The following is a 25,948-nucleotide window of genomic DNA, read 5'->3' on the forward strand; positions in this document are numbered from 1 at the left end:
GGCACTGCTCGAGACAGTGGTGGTCTACTATGGTCGGTGAAACCTGAAAACACCAACATAAAGAGTTTTGTTTTAAAGGTTGTATCACATTCAGTCACATTCAAGCTTGTTCTTCTGCACATTACCTGGTTAAATGGCGACTTGACTCGTGTACTTCCATCTCATGGCTCTTGAAATCATTGAGTTCTTTCCGTATAGCAGCCTGCAGAGGGAAAATAAGAAGATTGAGAGAAGCTGCAATGGCTTAACAAACATACTGCAGACTCTAAGCTCTAACTCAAACCTCCTTTTCCTGTGCTTCATACATTATTTATGATCATCTCAAGGCCCATGAAGGATTCAATTCAGGTCTTTCCTCACAACACAAGTGCCAAAACTTTCCTGTCATGAGGCAACAAACAGTCCTTATGATAAATAGTCTAGTGTTGGACTAATTGGGCAACAAATTGTGTTTCTAACTATAATGAAGTGCTGATGAAATAGATTTACAGTAGTTTGAGGGCATAGGAACTAAAGACCGCAGAATCCAATCCTTTATGATGGCAAAAACTTGTTTTTGTTTTGTAATATTTAAAACAGGTACTAATCTGCAGAATGGGATCAATTTTTCCACAGAGATTTTCACTGTTTCTTGTTTTCTCAGTGTGTATTTGGTGTCTTGATATTCTACAAGGTAGTTTTTGCATAATCTTGAGGGCCTTTTGCACCTAACATCAACACATGCTCGGTGATGTAATCACAGCTGGCCAACTCTGAGGATAGGTGTGAATGATCTTGGGGCACATTGAAAATCCATTTACTATATTCACACTCCAGGATGCATGTGGCCAATTTTTCCCCCCCCATCAAACACAAATGCTTCCTGGGCCACATTTAAAGCCCAGCAGGTAAACTTACGTATATATGTATGTATATTATCTATATATATATATATATATATATATATATATATATATATATATATATATATATATATATATATATATATATATATATATATATATGATATAAAATACACAGATAGGTAATTCTTTTCCTTATGTTATTAAGCATGACTCAAGGGGACACTTTCAGCCTTGAGGAAAAAGCTCTCATGACAGCAGAACAAACTAAATTTTGTTGCTGGACGGCAGAAAAGAAAAATGAAAATACATCTGCAAGGAAGTACTGTTGTCACGGGTCCTGAGGCATGGCTTATCCAATTCCTCGCTTATATAAGGGGAATTGTTGCGTAATCAAAAATGCTGAATCCCTCTGATTTTCACATGAGTGATCCTCAGGTGTAACCTGGAGTGCTTGGAGCCACGTCATTCAAACAAAGAAGGCTGAAGACGTGCACAGCAATAGACTAGTGCTCATTAAAAGAAATCAGAGGCACAGCTCACTGAGCTCACTGGACAGTGAGCAGCAGGACTGCTTCAGGATATTTACTCACAAAAGAAAACGAAACAGTAGCAGTGGAACTTGCCACTATAAAACAGCAGGAACACAACCCCATTACACAGTTCTCCTAGGTTACGGGTTGCGTCATATGAACCATAGATGGGGGAAAACAAGAGCTTAATACTGTTTGGAAAGAAAAAAAATTGAAAAGCAGACAAGTATGGGATCTTCAGAATATTAAAAGATTACCTCAGTTTAACCAGATTAGTCAAAGTAATACTGGCCTTATCAGCTGCTGTAAGTCTGGTCCACGGCTTATCTGCTCGTCTGTCATAGTCCTGGGCATCCGACACCTCAACATAATCACTGAACCTGATGAGAATTTTGGCCTGTCTCAGCTCCTCTACAGTGGGCCTCTGGCTCAGCTGAAATAAAGAAAAACAAGAATTATGGTAAGCTTGTTAATATATTCAAAATGTTGGTTTGACTTGCATATCCAAAGCTTCTAAGGGCTCAAGATCACACTGCTCTGACATTCTTGACATCTAAATAAGGGCCTTACTTTTCAATCCCTGAAGTCTGACAGCTGGGAGTGCTGATTACAAATTTGAACATTTCTCATGAATACACAGAAAATGACAAAAGCCTACTTATTTAATAAACAAACATTCACTAATTACAAGAACCATGATACTGAATTTATTCCAGTAAATCAGAAAGTATAAACTGTTTTTTCCTTTTCTTAAGGTAAAACTAATCTAAATAAAACTGATCTAAATCTTAAGCTTAAAAATATAAATTTTCTGAGAACATCAGTTTGTTAGATTTCATTACATTTTTGGTTCCTCTTAAAACACATTTGTAGTTTCAGGTCTGCCATGATCATTTTAATTATATATCCTTCAGATGACTGTAGAAAAATGGAAACATTGCGCTGATCAATGCCATTTATGCAAGATCATCATAAGTAGAAATTTTATGTTTTGCAGTGCTTTATTTATAGGGGGAGGCTATGTTACACGTTCTACAAGCATGCAAACTGGAGAAGATGTAGTAAAAAAGCCAATTGGCTATTTCATTTTGTTTTTAGAAAGTTTATTTCCAGGATATTGGAAATTTTAGAATTCACTGTGTTCTGTGCTAAGGCTGATGCTTAATTTTCTCTTTACTTGTACCATCTTTTAATCACTTTGTTTTCTTCAATAAGTAACAAGTTATTGAAGTAAAATGTTCCAGTAGCTTAAAATCTGGCATGGAGTTTAAATGGTTTTAGGCTTACTCCTACAGTTGTACTAAAATTTATTCATACCCTCATATTTAAGAAGGGGAAAAATAGCTATCATTGAAAAAAGCTGAAATAGATTAAAGTAATAAATAATTGTTCAAGGAAAATCCTGACATTGCTTTTGAATTGTAGTTCAATAGAAATATAAAAAAACAAACAAACATGATGTACTAACATTTTGTTGTTACAATCACTGCAGTCAAGTGTTTTCTGCAATGTATATATTTTAATTCCTCTTTTCAACTCAATTAAATTCAAAAGCAGTGTCTTATTTCAGAATGCTATAGTGGATTTTGCCTTTTCTTTAATGGAAGGGTATGCATAAATTTGAGGACAACTCGTTAACCATTAACTAGCATTAATCTACCTTATGCATTCAAATGAGGAACCTGGAAGTTATTTTTGACTGGGATACGTCTTTCCACCTGTACAGTTTGGAAGAATGGCCACCTTGAAAGAGATGTTCCTAATTTTGCATTATTGTGCATGCTAGAGGGACATGTGGTAGCTCTTTGGAGACACACGTTTCTGATATATGGTCGTTGAGCTGCCCAAGCAGCCCATCGTCTGGTGGTAATAAGCATTTCTAAAGTTTCTTCTTCACCTCTGTCATGTATGCTAGAAGGAAAGTGTTTCCTTTCTAAACTGTACTTTTCATTATGATGCAAAATATGCTGAAAGTTCCCTTATTTTGTAATTTGATGGTGTATAAATAAAACTGAATTAAAAATACAATGTTTTCCATTATGGAATGCTTACAAACGGTGGAAACAAATCGGGAGTCTCTGAAAATGTTTATTTATATTGTTATCTTGTTACTTTATCCACACATGCTGGTCTACTGGTTCTGCAAATTTTCTGATGAACATGGTCTCTGTAGGTAAACAGAAAGTGTTAATCTTTAATTGACAGTGACAGGAACATGCTTGACACCTCCCTGTGGGGTCAGATTTGGCAGCCAACATGCTGAAGGAGCAAGGACAACAAGGACATCAGTGTCTCCTGTGGGAAACCTGATAAGCACAATGCCAGCCCTGTAACAGACTACATTTCACTTCTCACTACAGATGAGTCACTGCCATGGTGTTTGTTTATCCTGGCCTGAAATTTACCCCCCTCCAGGTGCTGGAAGAGCAAGTGTGGGTTTGCACCTTTGGAGCTATTTTGGACTCACCTTTCGTGTCAGCCTTCGTTTTATCTCCCTTTTCTCCTCCATTTCCTCCTGCTCATTTCGGGCTGCAAAGGATAAGTGTGGTATATTTTGAGTACAGGCACACATTGGACTCTGTGGAATGTTTATGAGATGTTGAAAGGGGTACAAACACACTATTTGCATAACATGCCTCATTAGATTCACACTAAACTGGATAAGTTCCTCACAGCTTAAAATAGTTTCCATTATGGCTGTTTAATGCTATTAGCAATGGGTATGAGGAGAGAATGATTGCTTTGTCTCTTTTAAGTTCTCCCTCAGCACTGGGGTCCATGTTTATTATCAAGTGATTGACCCATTTAAGAATAAGCTTGCATTTCTTTTAAATGGGTAACATGTATATGAGGTTTTGTCTTTCTTAATATATCTAATATATGTGCTCTAGGACAGATTCAAATCTACATTTCAAAAGCCTAAAACATCACACTCAGAGAGACAAGTCAAAGAGAGAAAAGAATAAAGAATGGTCACAGTGGGATGTTTCTCATGTTAACAAAAGCTTTCCTTCAAAAAATACATTTGTTCTTGAACATGGCTTGCAATTGCTATTTATAGGTTTGTATTCTAGAGGGTTCCTTTATTAAAAAAAAGATAAAATCCTGCTTGTTTAACCTTGGTATTGTAAGCACATAAGTGACAGACTTGTCCCTTATTTGTGCTTTTTTTCTTGCACACTGCCAACCACACAGAAGCCTCTGGGAAAGCAAGAACTGTTGGTAAGTCGGTCTTTGATGTGAGAGCTGCAAAGTCCTAGGCAACAGAACTGCTCCTCTCTGATACTGCATGTGTTTGAGTTAAGGAACCAGTCTCTCTGGACATGACTCCTCAGGGAGCCCTTCTGCCCCCCTGCTTCACATGAAAGGGCAGACCAAGGATGACTAAAGGGAGGAATGCATGCCACTCACATTAATGTGTCTCCCATATTATCACGTTGAAACACATAAAAGTGTGCATAAGAGACTGCACTGAGTGTGGACTCGTGTATTGCCACAATAGAGCATCAAAATTATTTTTTTTGTACATCACGCTTTGGAATTGATTTTTGATTTTCTGAGTTAATTTTAGATACATAAATTTTACGGACTCACGTTTGAGGATGTTCCTTTGTTCTAGTTCCTCTGCTGTAGGTCTCTGACTCAAGCGCCTGAGGAGAAACATACATTGTCAGCAAATAATCAAAGGGAATGCGTCAGCAAAGAGGAAACGAGATAAAAATTTCAATGCAAATATACATAATATTCTTGACTATGCTTACATTATTAATCATGACTTATTCAAAAGAATAATCTTACAGCAGTTTAACAAGGAAAATATTCAGTAAGAACTTTACATCAAACATCTTACGAGGACAAAAAAAAAAAAAGAATAAAAGTGACTAATTTTATTTTGAATGTGAAAAATTCATAACTGTTTCAGCACATACATTTTTGCACTGTTTTTAAAAATGTTTTCAGGATAGAGAGGGAAAAAAAATCCAGCATTCAGTCAGCACAAGTTTTGAAGAGGAAAATGCTGCTTTGTCCAAGAGCGGTCCGAGGAGAATGGGCTGGTTCAGGCTTAACGAAAGGCTTCTAGACCTTAGCTAACACTTCTTGACAAGTGCACAGTAAAAGATCTCAAAATGCACATGTGAAACCTTCCTGCGGATGGGCTGCAGTGGCAGAAGAGCATGTCGGGTTCCATTCCTGTCAGCTAATATTAGACAGCTGAGACTGCAGTGGGCACAGACTTGCCTAAACTGGACAGCTGAAGACGAAAAAGATGTATTCTTATTGGATAAAATTCCACTTGCACTGAGGCTGCAGATGAGTTAGTCAGAATGTGAAGTCAAATAGCCTGAATCTATGGACCCAACCTGTCTTTTGTCAACAGCAAAAACTGCTGCTGTTATTGTTATGTTGTGAAGAGAACCTTCTTTGCAGAAACCTAATATCAATCAGTCTTTGTTTAAATTATTGAAGCTATATGTATATAATTGCAGATCATTTGTATCCTTATAGCCACAGTTTAAGTATGTAATAGAAGATGGTTAAAATATAACAGTGCTCCATGCCACAATCAAAACATCTCACACTAATTTAATAAGAATAATAAATTCTGTAGACTTATGTTCCCTGGTCTGAATCTAGCAGAACACTTTTGTAATGCAGAACTAAAAATGCTGTTTAAGATTACATGCAGACCTATATCAGGGCATTTGAGGAAAAGCTGGAAATGTGGTTATAGCCAAACATTTACTTTCATGCTTTGTGAGAAAGCGTTAGGAAAGACAATCATGTTTCATTCTAATTCACAGAACAAATATTTCTTATATGCAACTTATTAACATTCAAAGTTTTACATTGTTGTTCTGCTCTTCTTGTTTTCCTTCTATCAAATCATCAAAGGTAAGCCCTTACCACATAACAGACTGACAGGTACACTTAAATCAATCTGGCATGATCAATTCCAAATCAATCCCTCGTGTCAACACACTAATGCAATGCAATTATTAAAGCTAGCAAAATTCTTTAAAACTCTGCTCTTTATGCAATGCTGCATAAAGTAAATGTGCCTGTGAAACCTGTAATGGCCACCTGAAAGGTTTTATCACATACCTACGACACTGATTTAAACAGACGACGACACACTGAAGAAGACAGCTAAACATATCATGTTCTTGTCTTATACAATAGCAAAAAGATGCACTGACCAGATCACCTCCAATCCTCTGCATTTTTAAGTTGCACAAAAATATACAAAGCAGAAACTGAAAAGTGTATTAAAATGCTTTCAGTTAAATAATCATAAACCCCCAAGACATGGTACTAGAGATGCTTGTCTCCTCTTCTTGTGCCATTATTTATTTTATGGTCAGTTTTGTTCTTCTCAACTAAACCCAAGAGTCAGATTCATGTCAGTAAAAGTCAAACATCCATAAGACTAGTAAATCAATCAAACCAAGCCCTGTCACAATTAAGACTGCATTAAGTCATTTAAGTCTCATGAACCTTGATATAATATTTATGTTATTCTAGTATGTAAAAGCCTTATTCAATGATCAGGCACATTTAATCAAAAACTCACAATAAGTATTTTTTTTTTTTTAGGGCTGCAAAATATCTTGAAACTATCATTGCTGCAACATTAACATGAGCAATATCGATACTGCTATGACAACCACAAAACTCAAAGCCATTTGACTGGAAATAGGACAAGCGTAAGTGCATGAGGGCTACACTGCATATTCTAAACCAGATACATGGGTGTAGAAGTTTAATACAGCCCCCATTAACATAATATTAGCACCATATACTGAAGCCTTCATTAATACTTTGTTACATACTGGTAATTTAATATTCGATGATATTATGTTGCATGCATTTTCCTACTACTGTACAGCTCTGAATATTGTTTAAAGATGATGTATGAGTGGAAAAAGGGTCTTTTGCAAATGCTTCAATAGCAATCTACCTAGATGGTTCTCTGTAACAAAGCGTCCAATGTAGCCAGGTGCTAAACTGACAAAAAGAAAATCATTACCAATTTAACAATCCATTCTTATTTACAAGGAAATTAAGAACATAGTTTCTAAAGACAGACACACAGAATAGGTCAGTGAAATACCAAACAACAGGCCAAAAAATAATGTTTGTCTGCTTTATTTCTCAAAGGTTAAAGCTGAAGCACACCCTACATCCCCCAGGGTTTCCCAGAGAATCAGGTCAACAGCACTGAGCTGAGGTCAGCGTGTCCTCAAATATTATCAATTCTGATTACCCTGGCACAAGCAACCACAGAACAAGACACAATGCAGTTGTTAAAAGAGGAGTGATAATGAAATGTGCGCACTGTGATGACACTGTGCTAAGGATACTGACAAAGCTTTTTGGGAGCATGGCAACTAAGTAGGCAGGCCTTCTGGGAATACACACTATGTTCCAGTCACAGTGCAAAATACTGGCATGTGTTCCAATGTCTGTTGGGAATAATCTGTCCCAGACATCTTATATCTTATTGTATGACGACTTGCCTTTTTTCCTCAGGCTTAGCGGTCATATCTCCTTGAAGCCAATCATTACATTCCCTTCATTTAGTTATGAAAGTCAAGTTTAAAAATTGAAATGAAACCATGGTGGGAAAAGCTTATAATGGTTGATCGGCTCATCTACTAGAATTGTCATTTATAACCTCAAGCAGTGCATTGAAACTCCAATGATTTGAACATACTGCACCAATGCAGTGTGGGAATGAAAGACTGCTAGTACGAAAAAGCTTGTGTGGTGCTGCTTGTGTGGAGGAGTCAGGTGGAGATAGTTTGGCACATGCATCACCGTGGTGATTCAGTGAGCGAGGGAGGAAGTCAGGCAGGAGGAAGAAAGAGGAGAGTTGGTGATAGTGAGAGCACACTAGAGAAAAGACAAGAGAAGCAAAAGAAGAGGAGGGTGGAGGGTGCATTGCTGAAATTAGGTCAGCTCCATTTTCAGAGTCTCATAAAGGGAGCATCCTTATTGGCTGTTAAAAGGAAAACAATGAAAGGACAATAAAAAAGACCCCAAAAAAAGAACAAAAAAAAACAGAGAGAGGGGGGGAGGCATCTATTTTGGAGTGAGTCACAGTTCTGACTGTCCAAAAAGTTTGTTTTGGCTGAAAACAGTCTATGCAGGTGCCCATCGGTTAAGGGGCTTACAGCAAAATCTGTGCGCTTTCGTGAAAATGCACAGCTCAACCATCATGTATTCAACTTGCATTCAAGTTTTTTAACAAAAATCCATCTGTCTCACCTGGTAAGTTTGGTGCCTATTTGCTGCCTCGACTCCAGCCTCTCCTCATCTGTCTGCATGGGAAGGATGTTTTTCTCCTCTAGCTCTCGTTTGGATGGACGGTTACTCAGCTTGATGGCCAAGGAATCTTTTCTTAGCACCTTCTGAGCCAGGGTACCTAAAGCAAAACACCAAAAATGAGAAGTGCAACAGGCACAAAGTTAAAGAGCCCATGTGGTCGTATTTTGTAAGTTCATAATTTTATTTTAGGGGTTCACTCGTATTGATCAACCTGCTTCTATGTTCAAGAAATGCTAAATTTTTCCCATACTGCACATTGCTACAGCACCTCTGTGTCAAAAATGCTCAGATGTAGCTATTGCATTTTTAAGGCCTTTATCCAGAAAACCCTTTAGTGGCCTAAAAATGGCTTTGGTTAATGATTAACTGTCTGACCTTAATGCCCTGAGGCTGCAGACTCAACCGTGTCATGCCTTGCCTCACATAAAACACATCTAATCAGACATGTTACCAAGGTTAAAAACCTGACACATGATCAGGTATCAGCCGAGACTTACTTGTAAATATAGAGTCATCATCTTCATCATCATCCTCATCATCATCCACATCATCTTCCTCATCCTTGTACATACTGGGCAGATCTTCATAGTCAGACTCATTAGGCATGTTCTCCTTGTCATCCTCGTAGTCGATTATCACTGATGGTACTTCTCTTCTGTCCAGGGGAGCACACTGAACACCCCCATGCAAAGCAGAGCTAAGGAATGGAAATGAGAAATATTATGAAAGTTTTGACCTAAATCTGGCTATTAATGCTAGCGTTTATATTTCTGAAGCCATATCATTTCCAAAAGGGATGAGCTTCTATATCCACCTTTTACTTTTTTTTTTTTTTCTTTCTCAAATAGTATGACTGATTAAGCATCTATAGCAATCCAAAGACTGGAAGTGGCTTAACACAATAAAAGGGCTTCTGGCTTATGGTACAGCACATAATGATAGCTTAGTGAGCTTTTAATCCATGTATAAAGGGAGTGGAAGATATACTGTATAAAATCAGCTGAATGAGACAAAGATCCTAAATTGTGCAGTCCTCCGCAATGCCATGCAATTCTCTGAACAACAGGAAGAGTAATTCAAAAGATTACACTGCCGGTTTAATTCCAAATGAAGCTAAAAAGAATAAACTACACCGAGGAGCCATCACAGGTTAACTAGTTTCATATTTGACAGATTGATTATTGAACTTCCAGGTTGAAGCTTCTTATGATGAGCCACTGTTATGCAATGAGTCCAAGCTTTCAGACTAATTGTGAGAGATGTCCGGAGAATTACTTCCTTATCTCTGTCCAAATGGCTTTGGTGAAAAGAGATCCTAATGTAAGAGCTTACATAATGTCCAATCCTCTACTATGTCCCTTATCTCAAAACACGAAGAAACTCGGCTCTTGTCAAGAGCAGCTGGTCATGTTATGTCAGGCAAACTGCTGGAGGGACGCCTACTCCATGCGCTTGTGCCCACACATACACATTTGCTTGAAAATTAGGCCATGCTGCCTGGTGAGGCAGCGTGCCGATTTAGACCTGTACAACAGAACTGGCAGGATGCGACCTGAATAACATCAGAATAAATTTTAAAGCAAGTTTCAACAAAGATCAACGACTCTAAACAGGTTGAACTACACTGAAATCCACGTCTTTCTTCATCTTTTTTTTTTCTTGGGAATCTGATTAGAGCTGCTTTCGCAACAGTTTTTGGTAGCAAGAGTTTCATGTCATCATAATGACCACAGTGAATGATGGGAAATACTTCTTCACAGACAAAACATCCCTAGCACAGCCTTCATTTAAAAAAAAAAAAAAAAAAAAAAAGTCACAGTCAAACTAGAGATCTGTTACATAAGATCCGCCTTTATCATTTTCTAAGTACATATTTAGTGATGTTCACTCAAAATTCAACCACGATGCACCATGTGATGTACGCACAAGCTGATAGAGGCCAATCTATAATCCGTCTCTGCCTTCGCACAATCAGATTTAACGATGAACGCTGATGGCAACTAACCTTTCAAACCTTTGCATGGACAGTGCCAGGGTTTTATTGAGCTCCTCAATAATACGGCTTGGGGCGTGCAGGCTGCCATACTGAAGCTGGAGCGGGTGACCGTGGCTCTGGTGGAGCCCAGATAACCCGGCGAGCTGAGAGGGCAGCAGGGTGCCGTGGTGAGGCAGCGCACCCTGTGGAAGGGCACACTTTGGAGGGAGGGCGCTGAGAGAGTTAGGGGACGGAGAGGAGTCCAGCCCCCCTGGAGGCACACAAATCATCACTTTCTTGGGAGGCAAGGGTGGAGAGTGCTTTCCTCCAGGCATGCAGGGCAACTTCATTGGCTGGCAAGAATCTTAAAAAAGGGGAATATATAATTTAAAAAAAAAAAAAAAAAGACAAAAACAAGGATTTTATTTGTACAACAGTTTGCTGGTGCAGGACGATAAACACAGCTCATTGATGATCAGATGTCAATGCAGAGTGGTGGGAATTAGGCCAGAGTAATGCCACTTCCTTCTGCTGACAGATTGACAATGACAGGGAGAGCTCAGCAGAGCTGACCACAGGAGCTTTAACAAGACTATAATCCTATGAACATGTGTGGCAACACAGGTGCAACTTTATGAAGAACCAGTCACGCTTTAACTATTTTCAAAAGCAAAAAGTATATTTAATGAAAGCTCAGGAAAACCTGCTGCTTACCTGTGCTGTGGTTTGGTATCCTTGAGAAAGGTTTTGGAGGGAGAGCAGGAGGCTGTTTGTGGTAAAGTGGTGGCTTGGCGGGGGTATCTTGATGGTCGCCTGGAAAAGTGACAGATTTCTTGGAGGGGAGGACCATAGATGTCTTAATAGACGGCTCCTGAGTACAAATACTGCCATCCATTGAGGATCGAAATTCAACAGTTGCTAAAAACAGAAGGAGGAAACACAAAGTAAACATCAGTACCAAAACATGTTTATGACTGCTGGACCAATTCTCCCCTTAGAGTCAGTGCAAGCAAAGCTTTAAATTTGATTTTTTTTTTTTTTTCCTTAAAACAATGGGGCTTAAGACTGTTCAACAACCCCAGAGCTTTTTTTTTTATTTTTATTTTTTATCTGCTTTACACCAGACCATGGAACAGTGACAGAAAACCAGTTTGATGCAACTTTTGCTTCTCTGCCAAGGTTCTAAGCAATGTGATGGTTTCAGAAGGATCACATTTTAAAGCTGTAAACAATGCTTTTTTTTTTTTTTTTTTTTTTTTTTTAAACCAAATTTAATCAAGAATAAGCAGTTTATCTGCAACTGTCTTGATCTTTGAAAAAAGTTAGTCTTAGTTTTTTTTAACATCTACTACTTCTTTTTAAGAGTGTAATTTTCTTTTAAAATATTTATTTTATTCATGAACATTGACGGCAGGAATTTTAGCAAAGCCTTGCATGCATAGGTCATTTAAAAGTCACAATTCTGAAGCAAAATGGTTGTGCAAAAGCTTTAACTTCAGTTACTGAGCTGAGGCTGCAGCTTCAGCAGAATTACGGTTGGCCTGATTTATAACATAAGAAAAATAAAAAGGAGAAATAAGCCAGCACGGTTCTTTATCTTCATTCTTCACATCTTGGCAAGAGACGATGGACTTTTACAGCTTCTCCAACTTTCCATTTATGTCCCGAGGCATTGGAAGAGCCTGCTGTCAGACTCAAATACAGCTCTATAGCTTTGAAATTGGGACGTTTAATGCACGTCAAATTAAGATCAAAAGGTTTAGAGAGTTTAGAAAATGCTACAAATTCCTACAATGAAAGATTATATCTCTAGATATACATGCTCCATGTCAAATCTGTTCAAAGACTGAACATCAGAGGCTGCTGACTAATGAGCAGATGAAGAACTGGAGAGTTTTCAATTTAGCACACCAAGCTATCCCTTTTATAGTTTCTACTTAACTCCCCGGCAATTTCCGGTTCTGCTAAATCAGACTGAAACTGCATAAAAATCAGCTCACCTTTTTCAAAGATTTCCTTCAGCACCCCTCTCTTGATGAGTTCATCTCTGCTCTGTCGCAGTGACATCTTCCTCTCCAAAGCTGAGAGCATAGAAAAAAAGGATTGTTACATGCATGTTAAATGCATGTAGTTCACTCTTTTTTGGAGGTGTGCAAAACTAGCCACTATACAGAAATTATAGTAAGATGCAAAGACTTGATGAGAACACTTCAGACAGGAAGAAAAGGCTGGACAAAAAACAAGCTTTTTTAATGAAGGTTGCATTTTCTGTGGGAAGAATTTCTGCAGTGCAGACATTGCACATTTTACCTTTGGACCTTTTATGTATAAAGAATAATCATAACAGCTGAATGTGGCTGCAGTGACATCACCCACTGGTTTGTGAACACTTATTCTGAAACCTGAAATGAACACTGCAAAAAACATTTTCACAAATATTTACATTAAAAGGCATACTATCTCTAATACAGAGGTGCCCAGCTCCATTCCTCAAAGACTACAACCCTGCAAGTTTTCCATCCATCCCTGTTCCAACACACCTGACTCAAACTGACAACTCATTGTGCAGAACTTCATCGGCTGTTGGATCCATGTAATGGAGGTGTGCTGGAAAAGGGACGCATGCCTGCAGGACAGCTGCCCTGGAGGACAGACTTTGTGCACCCCTGCTCTAATGGTGAATGCTGAAAGTAATGGAACAGCCTGGAGAGTGTTAGAAAGAAATCTCTCAAAGAACAACAACACTCAGATCAGTGAGAAGAAAAAGGTTTTACTTGTTGCAAGGAGTTCACACAGGACAGCACACAAGGTAAACTAACAGGGGTGTCCAGCTCCAGTTCTCGAGGGCCACAATCCTGCAGGTTTCAATGTATCCCACACCCAACTCAAATTACTAAGTCATTGTGCAGAAGTTCATAGGCTGGATCCATTTAATTTGAGTCAAATATGTTGAAGCAGAAATACTTTGATAACCAACAGGACAGAGGCCCTCGACAGACAGACTTTGGACACCCCGAGCTTAGAATGACACACCTATATACATCTCTTCCCCCAACCTCATCTGGGAACACAGTTATCTTAGTTCTTTGTGTGTGACCCCCAGAGTGAGGTTTGCAACGACAACCTTCTCCAGGAGGGTTTGCAGTTGTTCTCACATTCCTCTGACACTTCGTACAAGTTTCTCATCTTTCACTACAAACAGTATTCTACTCAATCCATTCTGACCATCTGTCCTCCTTACAAAGAATCACGATATTGCAATTGCATGAAAAGCTAAATTTGAGCTCTCTTAAGATCAATCACCATTATATTAGGTATTTTCTAAAAATAAATAAAACAAAGATCATGATTACTGGTTGTCAAAGTAACACTATATACTATATTTACAGAGCTTTTGAAGGAACTTCACAGTCAGAAAAATAGATTTGACCTGGACATCAATGTCACTGTAAATACCCAGAATGGGTTGACTAGAGCTGAGCTTGCCAACACAGCTATAAAAAACAAATAAACAGACAAAACTTACTTAATGCACACAGCTAATAATTAACCAAACAAGTGCTAATCTTATATGTAAGATATCTATTTATGTTGATTCTTTGATCCAGCCACTCTCACCACATCAGACCTTACAATATAATGTCTAAAATCTTAAATGCGAGTTCATTTCAGTTAGCTCAGGAAATCTATTTAAACAGCACATGGCAATGACAGCACAATAAATCAAGAATAAAATCCAAAAACCAAAGAAGGAACAAAGTCCAGCTTAAAATAGCTGAAAAAAATTGAATGTATTTGTCAAAACATATTCTAAAAAGGTGTTTCTGAGAAAAAGAGAAAGAAAAACATGATTTCTAAAGCATTAATAAAAAATTTTAATCAGATGTTTAATGAGAGGAAAATCTTTCCAGGCAAGGCAAACTGTTCCACTAAGCTGTAGCATTTACTGGATTTTCTGCAGTTTATTATTGTTTGAGCCATTTTCCCTCAGCTGTTCCTCCAAGTCACATTGAGCGTCTGTTACCAAAAGACTCAGTTTGCCAAAACGTAATTTTATCTACAGTACAGTTTTTTTTTGTTTTTTTTTATCATTCGAGTTGACTGATTTGATCAAGATAATGTGCACAAAGAAACTCTTTTTTTTCCCCCCCCCTTTCTGTTGTAAAGATAATAAGCTGGCTTTTCTGAGGAGCTACGGGTCCTGATAAAGATATTCCAGCTACACTTCCCATAGTAATACATTATGCACGAGATGAAACGTCTCATAGCTTATGTTTCCTTCTATTTTTAGGCTTCAAAAGATGAGGCACTCTTTCTATTGGTTGGCTGAGCAAAAGCAGAGAACAATCACATGGTTATTTTAAAGACTAGCTCTGCATAGGAACCAGTTAAGAATGCAAAATGAGGATGTGAAGCAACACTTGAGCACTACAGAATCCCTCCAGTCTTTCTTTACCATTGCTTCTCCTTATGAGGAAGATCACAGCTTCCGCCGTCTGTGCTTTACGTGACCGAAGAGTCCCAGAACTTCCTGCTCTATCAGAGGCCAGTGTGTTCAGTGTTAATATGCCCTCAGGGGAGCTTTGTGGAAATACCGGAACCTTGACCTCTTCTTTGTGCCCTTCATCACAGTACAGTAACTTTAAAAGTAAGTGTTGAGGATCCAAAGTTAAAACGCACAAATATCAGAAGGGGCCACTTAATGCGAATAGTATGACATTAAGTGTCTAAAAATACCACAGCAGGACATGTAAATATTAAACACCCTGCCCAGTTATGAGTTCCTTTAATATTACTCCAAACTTTAAAAGTTTGGTCTGAGCTAGGGTTTTTTTTTTTTTTTTTTTTTAAATCACAGAAATATCACTAATATTTCACTCCAAGAATCCCCCCTGCTCCACCACCACTGGAGCTCCAGGAAGTGATAAATTGAAGAGGTCATGAAATCCAAGTAAATTGTGCCATTTATGAATACTATTCTGGGATGCTAATGCAGGCAGCTCCATCAAAAACTGATTTTCTCCCCCAAGAGGGACCAAATTTAATATTAGGTCAAGTATATCAAGGGGATAGTAAATAGACTTATCAAAGATTGACCCAGAATCAACACAGCGCTTTTTTTCCCCTAACAGTAAAAGCAGCAATTTCATTAGGCTGTTTTTCCAAGGCCTTGCGGGATTTGCAGAGCAGGAAGATATATGAGGCAGATAGGTGCTCTGCATGTACATATAAATAAAACAAACAAAAAATGAAATTTTACTCAACTGACTTATAATAGGAAGACTTGTAATTGCTGTGTATCAACTGAGATCAGTTTCTTTACTTTGGGAAGGGGGGTATACATAAAAATACACAAAAAAATTACAATCAGGTTAATGGTACCACTCAAATTCTCTTCTCTGTCTTATTTTATTGCAACTGAGAAACAGATTTCCTTCATATCCAAATCCTTCAGATGGAAAGCATCACGCACAAAGTCAGCGATAATGAGAATTAAAACATCCCTGATTTGTTTTATTGCTGTTTGAGAAATATCTTAAACATCAATGCTGATTCTTTACCAGAGTAAGGAAAACCAAAGGCTAGAGGTCAGTACCAGGCTGGCCATGCAGTAATGTGTCCAGGGATTATACTGCAGTTTCATCCAAAATGAAAAGCAATTACTCAAAGCTTTATGACATAACTGCTTTATCTGCGTGCACTTACGCAATACCATTAACTCAAAAGCTTTAATGAGAATATTATGTCTTCAAATTTGACAGGCAATGTGCATTCATGAAATAGAAGAGGCGGGCGGTCATTCAAACTGAAGTAAACACGTGTAAAATGCCAAAAAAAATAAAATGTTGGTGCATAGATTAAATGACAACAAAAAAAAAATGCATTTCATCATTATTTAATCAGGATTGTTAAAGGCATAGTGCCTTCCATTCACTCTAAATGTTTCACTTAAATGCTGGGTATCATTAAAAAGGAAATCATATAAAATTTCAATAACAGTTTACTCTGAATGTTAAGCAGAGAAAGTGCATTGATGACAAGCCTAAACAAGTTTGATTAAAGCTCTATTTATAGGATATGAATGCCCTCTTAATCAAGTTCTGTTAGCTGGCTACCATGGCCCAAAAGGGGATCGTGGCCCAACACTCAGGCCAATCAAATCTGTACTAAGAGAAGAAAATTAGACACTCATTTGGGAGACTCAGCTAAGAGCATAATAAATTAAACTGGCATATCCAAGCACATCCTGTATTGATTTGAGAACACTGCTTTTTAGTTTTTCAGAATAAGATATTCCACTGTGAAGTGACCCAAATAGTCAGAACACATCCTACCAGGCCTGAGGCTTGGTTAGCTCAAAGTAGAGCCTTTTAACAGAGGCAATTCTCTGAGCCTCACAAAAAAACTGCATAAAACATTTTATGGACTTTTTCAAATCAAAGAGGAGCTCATGCGTGAGAAGCTTTAGCATTGCTAAACAACACTTTGGTACCAATGGTTGACAGTTGTGTCGGGCTTGTGGCAGGACATGTGCTTTTCCCCAAAAAACTACATAATCAGCTGGCAAGTGTGAAATCTGCCATTGGCACCAAGATTTATTCTAATAATCAGTAACAACACTGAACTTAGATGACTGTTGTTCAGAGGAAGATGTGCTAATTGGATTAAAAAAAAAAAAAAAAGATGCAAAGATAGTAGCAGAGTACCAAGTGCTTGATATTTTGATAAACCTCTGCTTATCTCTTCTCGATACAAGCTTTGCTTTGAAAAAATAACCAAGCATAAGAAGACACGCAACTGTCAGGCCCTCCCTTCATCTTTCCTGGGGTGAGGAGTGCAGTCCTACAGAGCTGGAATTCATCTGCTTAATATCACACCACATCTATAATCCTCTATAGTTCTCAGCATCCAATTATCCACAACAACATCTGCATTCCCAGTGGCAGGTCTGCTCCCTACTGACGCAGGAAACATAATCAACTGCTAGGTATCTGAGACAACTACAGAGGCGAAAGAAGTTCGTGGAGTTCATGGAGCCAAGCCAAAACGAGACGACTGGAACATGACATCAAGCATATACTCTTAACATCAATTTATTTTTAATCAGATCATATAAAGTCAAACCACTACATATTAATTCAGTCTGCTTATGTGCACATGCAATATCAATATTCTAAAATTAGTTCATGTCATCTGAAGTATTGAGAATAATAATAATGCTTGGTCACTCTAACGTTAAATGAAGGTAATATTTTCATCTTGAAAGCAGCCATGGTTGGTGAGGCTATAGGTCCTGAAATTCAGTGCTGTTTCCAGATCAGATTAGCCAACATTTGTCCCTCTAAACACTGGCTTCATGACAATGTGTCTTCTTTATTAGAATATACATGATTCCCAGTAAATTCTCACATTAAGAAAAAAGCTTCACCAAATGCACCTCTTTAACATGAAAATCTCACTTTACTCCACTGTTAGCTTACATGCTAATTGTTTCACAAAATGGTACAAACTAAAACAACGCCACACACTCACCAGCAGTAGAGACCTCATTAGGTTCTGTTGTTTCTAACTCCACTGGGTTGAGATAGAACAGTTGTAGTAAATCTAAATAAAGCTGTTTTTAATGTAGTTGTACTATATCTTCCACGTTAAACCACTTTAAAGCTGGACCTTTCAAAACCAAAATCAAATCTATCAGAAAAAAAATACAATGGATAGCTTGTTGCTACTGTCAGATTAACAGTTTGCTGTATCTGCAAAAGATGATGACACACACTGTTACTGGATTGTACATCTATTTTCTTCACAATCTGCTGACATTTTTAATTTATTGCAGTGGTGTGGTTTTCTGTATAAGCGCAGGCGACAATCCAATCCAATTTATTTGTAATCAGTTTTGTGTGTCATACTTAAATGGCTGACAGAATATTGTATATTGCAGCAGTGTGTGTTTGGTTAAAACACCTGCCTGAGCATCGGAGACCATTGTAAGACCACCTGTAACTTAAAACTATGCGGAATTTCATCTGAAAGGCGATCCAGTGAGGTATGGCACACCATAATCGGCCATCAAACAAAGCTGAATAGAACAGTGGAGGCAGTAGAATTACTTAGAGACAGCAGCATTATGCAAACAAAACAAGTGGATAACAAAAATGATGAAAAGAGCCATTTCTCTCAGCTCCACTGTGTATGATCACACACACAAAAAACATGTTTTGTTGCCCAGCTTTTGATTATTGTTCTTCACCACAACAGGGGATATGCTTTTATCAAAGGGCATACATAAATGCACGAGGAGGGCACAGCATTTCCATGATTGTTTCATCAAGTAAACACTTTACTGTAGTAAAACATAAAAAAGTCAAGAATTTAAAGCTTTAAAAAAAAAAAAAGGATTTGATCTGCTTTTTTGTATCTGTCTGAAAACACAAATTGTTCAGAGAGTGAGAGGGATCATGTTAGGGATGGAGACACAAATCACAAATTAGAGTCAAACCTTGGCCAAGAGATAGAAATAACCACAATAAATAATAATAATAATAATAATAATAATAATAATGTTTAGCCCTTCTGATAAGTAAAAGCAAGTAAGACAAAGATATAAAACAGTACTGTGAAAGAGAGCCAGAGCATTCAGGAAATCATGCCAGGAAACTGTGAATTTCACATTGCTATATCTGAAAATCCTGTTCTGTTCAAACTGGATCCAGGTCCCTGAGTAACTGATCGCTCTCTGCAAAGACAAGAATTCTGCTTCCAGGCTGTGACACACAGTCTGACAAACTGCCTCCTCCTATCCAGCAGGCTGACAGTAGACTTCAGGATGTGTCAGGGATCGACGAACAAACACAGCCACATCTGAAGAGACCATGTCCTTCACTCGTCCCTAACAACACTGGGATGCAAGATCAAAAGAACTCTAAAGAGACCTCAAAAACTCATGTGTTACACCTGTGCAATCAATTTACTGCATTTCTCACAGCCTGGTGTCAAAAACCTAAAAGCTTCCCTTCTAATAAAGGATATACACTATGTGTGTTTTTTTGTTTTCAAACCAAGATTGTGAAAATGGGAAAATTATTTACCTGCAGAGGTCTGCTTAAATTTCTCACTCTTCTTCTTCCTCCATTTCCAGGGTTTGAGGAGTCGACCCAGAGTAGCAAACTTGCTTCTTTGACGGATGGGTGGAGTGTGGGTACCAGAGACCAAGGACTCGGAGCGCATGGCGGACAGTCTGTCAACCTCCTCAGCTGTATGGCAACAAAAAAGAAAAATAAAAATCAATAAAATTAAAGATCTGGTCCAGGTTGAATGACATTCTAAAAAGCCATCATGCAAAGAAACCAGGAGTGAAAACTGAAGACACTTTGTCCTCCAAAGATCCCTGCAGCAATAATCTGTGCCAATTGCTCTCCTAAATTCTGAATTAACTGAATTAGGCTGAACCAAGAGCATAAACAAACCTGCATGTCAGATATCATTATGCAGAATATGCTCTGAGGATAAACAGTTAGAGGCAGCTCCACACCGAGCAATTGGCATGACTTGCCAAAACACACTAAACAGACTGATAAGCACCTCATTAAAAAGGGGAATCTTTCAGCTCTTCATGAAATATTCACAAAGCCCAGCCTTTTGACTTTAAAGCAGTGTCTGACATCAAAAGCCAAAAATGTAAAACATTTTGTCCCAAACAAACTATTACATGAAGAAAGTGATACAAATGAAAAAGACTACAAACTGTTTTTTTCCCAACGCAAAACCTGGCAAACAGCATAATGATAAAAGCGATCCACGTGATGAAAAGAGCAGAAAAAAATTATTCAAATTAAATCTAAATAAGACAAACATATTACCTTGTTTCATTTAGGATATTAAGCATCCAATTATTTTTCCATCTATCTTGTACTAAATCATCCACTAATCATTTCACAAGGCCAATTAAAAAGGAAAAACTCAGAGTCCAGAAACATGATTATCGTGCAGCTCTGTGGTTGCTCTGTAACTGTTGTGTGGATATTTATTTCATTAATACGTTTAATATAGATCTCTATACAAGCATGTTATGCAGACAGGGCTGCAGGATATTAGGAAAAACTGATATTTAACCCTGCATTATATATTGCAATTTGAAATAATATTCAGGAATTTTAAACAGGTGGATTTAGTAGCTCTCTAAGCTATGCTGCTGTGACAGTGAACCTGCACTAATCTTACGACTTTTTCTGAATGTTAAAGTACAGTTTGTGTCTGTATTTGAGCATTGTTCTTATTGTTTGCTTGCATTTATTGTGTTAGGACCAGAGTAAATGTTCAATTCTATCATGTTTCGTTGACAACTGCCTGCACAGAAGTAGTGCAAAAACTGGACAGGACGTAGAAACACAACTGGTCGGGCCCCTATCCACATCTGCACAGATGGACAGATAGATGAATGAGCAAGAGTTAATTTGCTTCCTACATCACAGGACCTGCGATGTGACTTATGCACACACTTACATGGGGATAATGATGCCCAAACAGTATATTGTGCAGCTTTAGATGCAGATAAAGAATTACATGTTCAATATTGATGTTTAGCAGGTTTGTGTCTCATGTAATATAAGATGTTTTTACTGAGATACTTAAACCAAAAGCAACAACAAAATACCGGGATTGTTTATCAGCCAGTCAGTTCTTTTAAATTACCACCATTAACCATTCAAAAACCACACTGGTCGATCACAAAATCATAAGCTCTTCAAACCCTTTACTGTTAAATTTCATTAACTCTCAAAAGCAAAAAAAACAAAACAAAACAAAAAAAAAAAACAAGTAAATTTTGCAATCTTACAAGATTTGAAAATTAGGATAGAATTTATATATACAGAGACATAATAGTGTTTTAAACCTTTGACAGCATCTTATCCACTCACTGATCTGGTCACTGATGACCAATAATTTCCACACTGCATGGAGATGACCCCACTTTAAATTGGGGTTGGGTCAGTTTAGTCAAAATGAAAAACTATCACAGAATAAGTCGATCTGTCCTTGCACCCATGCAACAAAAAGCCTATCCTCCCAGGCATGCAAATATGACGATAAAACTTATTTTCATAACAATCAAACCTAAAACTTTAGATATAAATTTACTTGATAAGATCTTTTAACACGACCTAAACTACAGTTATTCTTTAACATTTTCAAATATATATATATATATATATATATATATATATATATATATATATATATATATATATATATATATATATATATATGTGTGTGTGTGTGTGTGTGTGTGTGTGTATGAACACACAGTACAAGCTAACAGAATAGTAGAAAACATTTGATAGAAAATCTAAACAAGTCATCTAAACCCCCAGAAAAGATTAAATGTTAAAAATCCAGAGTCTAGAGGTAAAATGTGACTTCTCAAACAACATTCCTTTTTCACTGTTAGTGTCAGCATAAGAGTAAATGTCCCCAATGACATGCTGTCAGTAAATGCAACCATCAAATACCTCATTCATAATATTTGCCAACCATTATCATTTTACAAGGCAGCTTTCTCCCTATGTAAATGAGATAGTCGCATAAATAATGTGACAGTATTGCAGGGAGGACATCAGCTCCACTGACCGTTACATGAATGCTGTGGCACCTTGACATTCCTAAAACCACAGCAGTCTGTAATTTACCTTAGTCTATGTTAATTGAATCCATCAGCTTCAAATAGCTTTATTAGAGTTCGAAAGACAAGACAGAAACCAGCTATAAGTGCTGGAACATCAACATGACAGCAGACACTTCTAGGTGCTTCAATAAAGTAACGCATAGAACCAGCATATTGGCTCAGAACATCAAACAAATCTTTGAAGGCTCCATTACTGCAATATGTATTACACTTTGGAAGCAAATATGGTTTTGAAAGTAAATCAAAGTAATCCTGGTGTCTTTTCAGATGTGCATTCGCTATATTCTCTATCCAAGAGATCCACAAGTCCTGGGAATAATATTCTACTTCATCTTGTTTACTGAAGCATGTCTAAGCAGAAAAAAACCCATAAGCACCAGAATGTGATGACAAAGTCCTGACAGAGAAGAAAGGTGGTCACTAAACTGTACAAAAGGAAATTTAAAAAATCCCATTTAGAGTGATTAAACTGTCCTATTTTCGTGATAGGTGATCATCCCCCTGACTTGAGTCTTACACCAGCGTTTTTATCCCTTTTTCGTCGTGTTGCACATAACCTACATTCTCCTCTGCTGTGATACAATGTGGCTGCTTTTAATTAAAAACACTTGTTTGCTACCAAGATGGCTGAGTGATGATGTAAGAACACTGATTTAGAAATGGAAAACAGACTGCATAGCTTTATGCAAAATAGTGACATCTAAACAGGTAAAAATGAAAGACTAGGGGGTAAAAAAAAAACAAAAAACAAAAACACAAAACACTGAAATAAGAGCAGTTCTTGCGGGCATGCCACATCCCAGCCCAACTATGAGAAGTTCTGATCCAGTCACACTGTTTCCACAACCAGCAACAACAGTAAATCAGTGTCTTGCAGTATAATTATAACACTGAAAGGCATCGACTAACTATCATAGGCACTGATCCTCACTCAAGGAGAGGCATTTAAGTAGACATGACCTGCGTATAATCTGGATATGAAACGCACACATGAAGCCTAGAGGCATAGCCATCGCCTGATAACGAGGAGTATTATATCCTGGATGGCATGCTGCAAAGCTACTATGGGCGAAACCACACAAGCCTACTCACCGTCTTGTGTGTTGTTCCCGCGGCTGCAGTTGCTGCAAATGTGCTTTATTTCTTTCCCGATCTGACAATGGATCGTAAAAGGCATGTTGTTGTTGTGCTGTGGATGCTGGCCGTGCCCCTTCTTGTTGCTCAGAGACATGATTTTGACCAAGCTAAACGCCTTTTTCTTGGGTTTCTCCACCGCCACGGGTGTGTTTTCTCGGCACCCCGTGGTAAGCCAAGCACCATGCATGATGGTGGGCGCAGGATCCACCGCCGGGTAATTGACCGTCTTGAACATGGGGAAGATGTGTTACTACGCTTGTGGGTTTAAAATAAAAGGGCCATCAGCTGAATCCTTCCTGACCTACAGTAGCAGATTCTATCGATCGCTCCTCTCTGCTGTTTTCCCACACCTTTACCTGAGATCCAAAGATACGCAGCCTGCTTGGATGCGCAAAGCAAAAGTCGCAGCCGCTCAGAGAGTGAAAAAAAAGAAGAAGCAACAACAACGAAATGACAGCTGCGACAAGATCCAAGACAGCTAATAATAAATAAGAGGCTGAGTAGTGAATGGCAGTGTCTACCTCCGTCCTACAGCTATGGACTGCAGTAGGTTGTGGCTAATCCATGATTAGTGGAGCTGAGCAGGGAGTGCCTGTGATTGGCTGCTATCTGCGCTCTTCTGATAGGCCAGAAAAGTTGCTTCTCTGTCTGCAGGATCTCTACATAGCTTCACAACAATTTATGTAGGCCTTACTGTAACATCGCTACCACAACCTTTCATTCATTATCTTTTTAAAAAAAAAAAAAAAAAAAAAAAAAGAGGATTGATGAAGATTGAGGGAAGTTTGATTACATTACATTTAAAAAAAATATATAATTTCATTTTATTTTTATAATGTCGCATCTTTATAGACTGTGTGAATGAATCTAAGACAAGAACAGGAAGAAAAAAAATAAAACTATTTCCAAAACACAAAAAAGCAACAGAAAATAAAGCAGCAGAACACCTTCAGAAAAGCATTTTTCTGTTTTGTGGTTTGTTTCTAAAATGCTTTTAATCCTTTGTGTCTTGTGAAATTCTTTGTTCTCTATGTTGTTCTGTTTTCTTGACATTTCTTAAAGCCTCTTTGGTGTTTAGTTGTTCTGTTTTATGTAATCCGTGGAAGAATAACAAGAAGAGAGCATAAGAGAACATCTTCGGAGCAGGGATACATGAGACATCATCTATTATAATCTTTAATGAATTCTCTTAGAACAATCACTGAGACCCATCAAATGTGTTAAGATCATTCATCGTGGTAGTTACTAAGAGCCGCACTGACTATATCTGAATAGAGTATGTTCCTCTGGTTCCATGTCTTCACCATCATCATACAATTTTTTTAGGATTGTGGGCTTGTGTTCAATATAAGACACACATCAAATAGATAGATAGGTCAATAAATACATATGAAAAAAATAAACTTGTCAGCAAATTACATAGTTGCCTACAATTATAAAAGTTTATAATTGACAACTGTCTCCACTCTCACTGAATATATGAGAAAAATAAGAAGCTAAGTAAAAGTCAAATATAAGTCAAAAATAGATGTGTTTGAATTGTAACAATGATACATGGAAAAGTATTACTTATAGAAATAGTTATATAACTTAGTTAAAAAGAAGAATTACATATCCTATCTATATTTCATAAATTTCAAATGGCTACTCAGTTTATACCTAAAGTTATGGGCATTTTCTGGGTTAATTTCACATATTAATGGCGGGTTAATGAGCTGTTAATCATGGAAATGATGAGGGCCCATTGGGAATTTCTTGAATTTCCTGCAGACTAGTGAATGATTGCAGACTGTTGGGACAGGGATATCTTTGATGTTCCTTCAATGAACTGCAGCTTATTCCATTGACATCCAAGTCCTCTAAAATGAGGTACAGAGGCTCACAAATACATCCTACCACGGTGCGGTACAGTACTTGCCCTCAGTTGCCTACTTTTTGGTGCAGTGTCAATGTCTTTCTCTTCATTTTAATTCAGCCAAATGGTGAAAAACCCTTCAATGTAGATATATGCAGATTATTCATAACCTTGCAAGTTACTGAGATGTTTCTCGTATGATGTGCATTTTATCTTCTTCATGATTTCATGGTTTGGCATGTGTTTTGTATGTTTTATGCTTTTATACTTTACTCATATCTCCTCATAAATTAATGCGCACCTAAATAGGTCCTAATGACGTATCACATGTTACCACAAGATGGCAGCTGTGGAGAATGATTTTTTTTTTTTTTTTTAAATCTGTAAACCTAAGTCTTTAGAAATAAAATCCATTACCACTAAAACCTGCTTTCTATAAAAAAAACTATAAACTGGTTTACAACTACTTATCAAGAACCTTTACATTTTCATTATCTTCTTTTTTTATGCTGTCTATTGTAAAATTAGTAAAATTGAGTTCTTGGTGCTGTATTAGAAAAAAGAAAATAAAGAGTTATATTTAAATTATTATTT

At 37.6% G+C, this 25,948-nt stretch overlaps 1 protein-coding gene across 1 annotated transcript; it reads right to left on the bottom strand.

The window, feature by feature from the left end:
• Positions 1–121: 121 nt before the first annotated feature.
• Positions 122–23,734, bottom strand: LOC306758916 (phosphatase and actin regulator 1-like; the record flags this gene model as incomplete). Its single annotated transcript, XM_079244351.1, has 11 exons — positions 122–202; positions 1,668–1,808; positions 3,843–3,904; positions 4,970–5,025; positions 8,645–8,801; positions 9,202–9,401; positions 10,710–11,043; positions 11,394–11,597; positions 12,680–12,760; positions 19,769–19,933; positions 23,455–23,734. The coding sequence occupies 11 exons, from the start codon at positions 23,732–23,734 to the stop codon at positions 122–124; spliced, it is 1,761 nt and encodes a 586-aa protein (XP_079100477.1).
• Between the last annotated feature and the right edge of the window lie 2,214 nt (positions 23,735–25,948).

Source organism: Telmatherina bonti (genome assembly GCF_933228915.1).
Source record: "Telmatherina bonti genome assembly, chromosome: 7".
NCBI classification, from domain to species: domain Eukaryota; kingdom Metazoa; phylum Chordata; class Actinopteri; order Atheriniformes; family Telmatherinidae; genus Telmatherina; species Telmatherina bonti.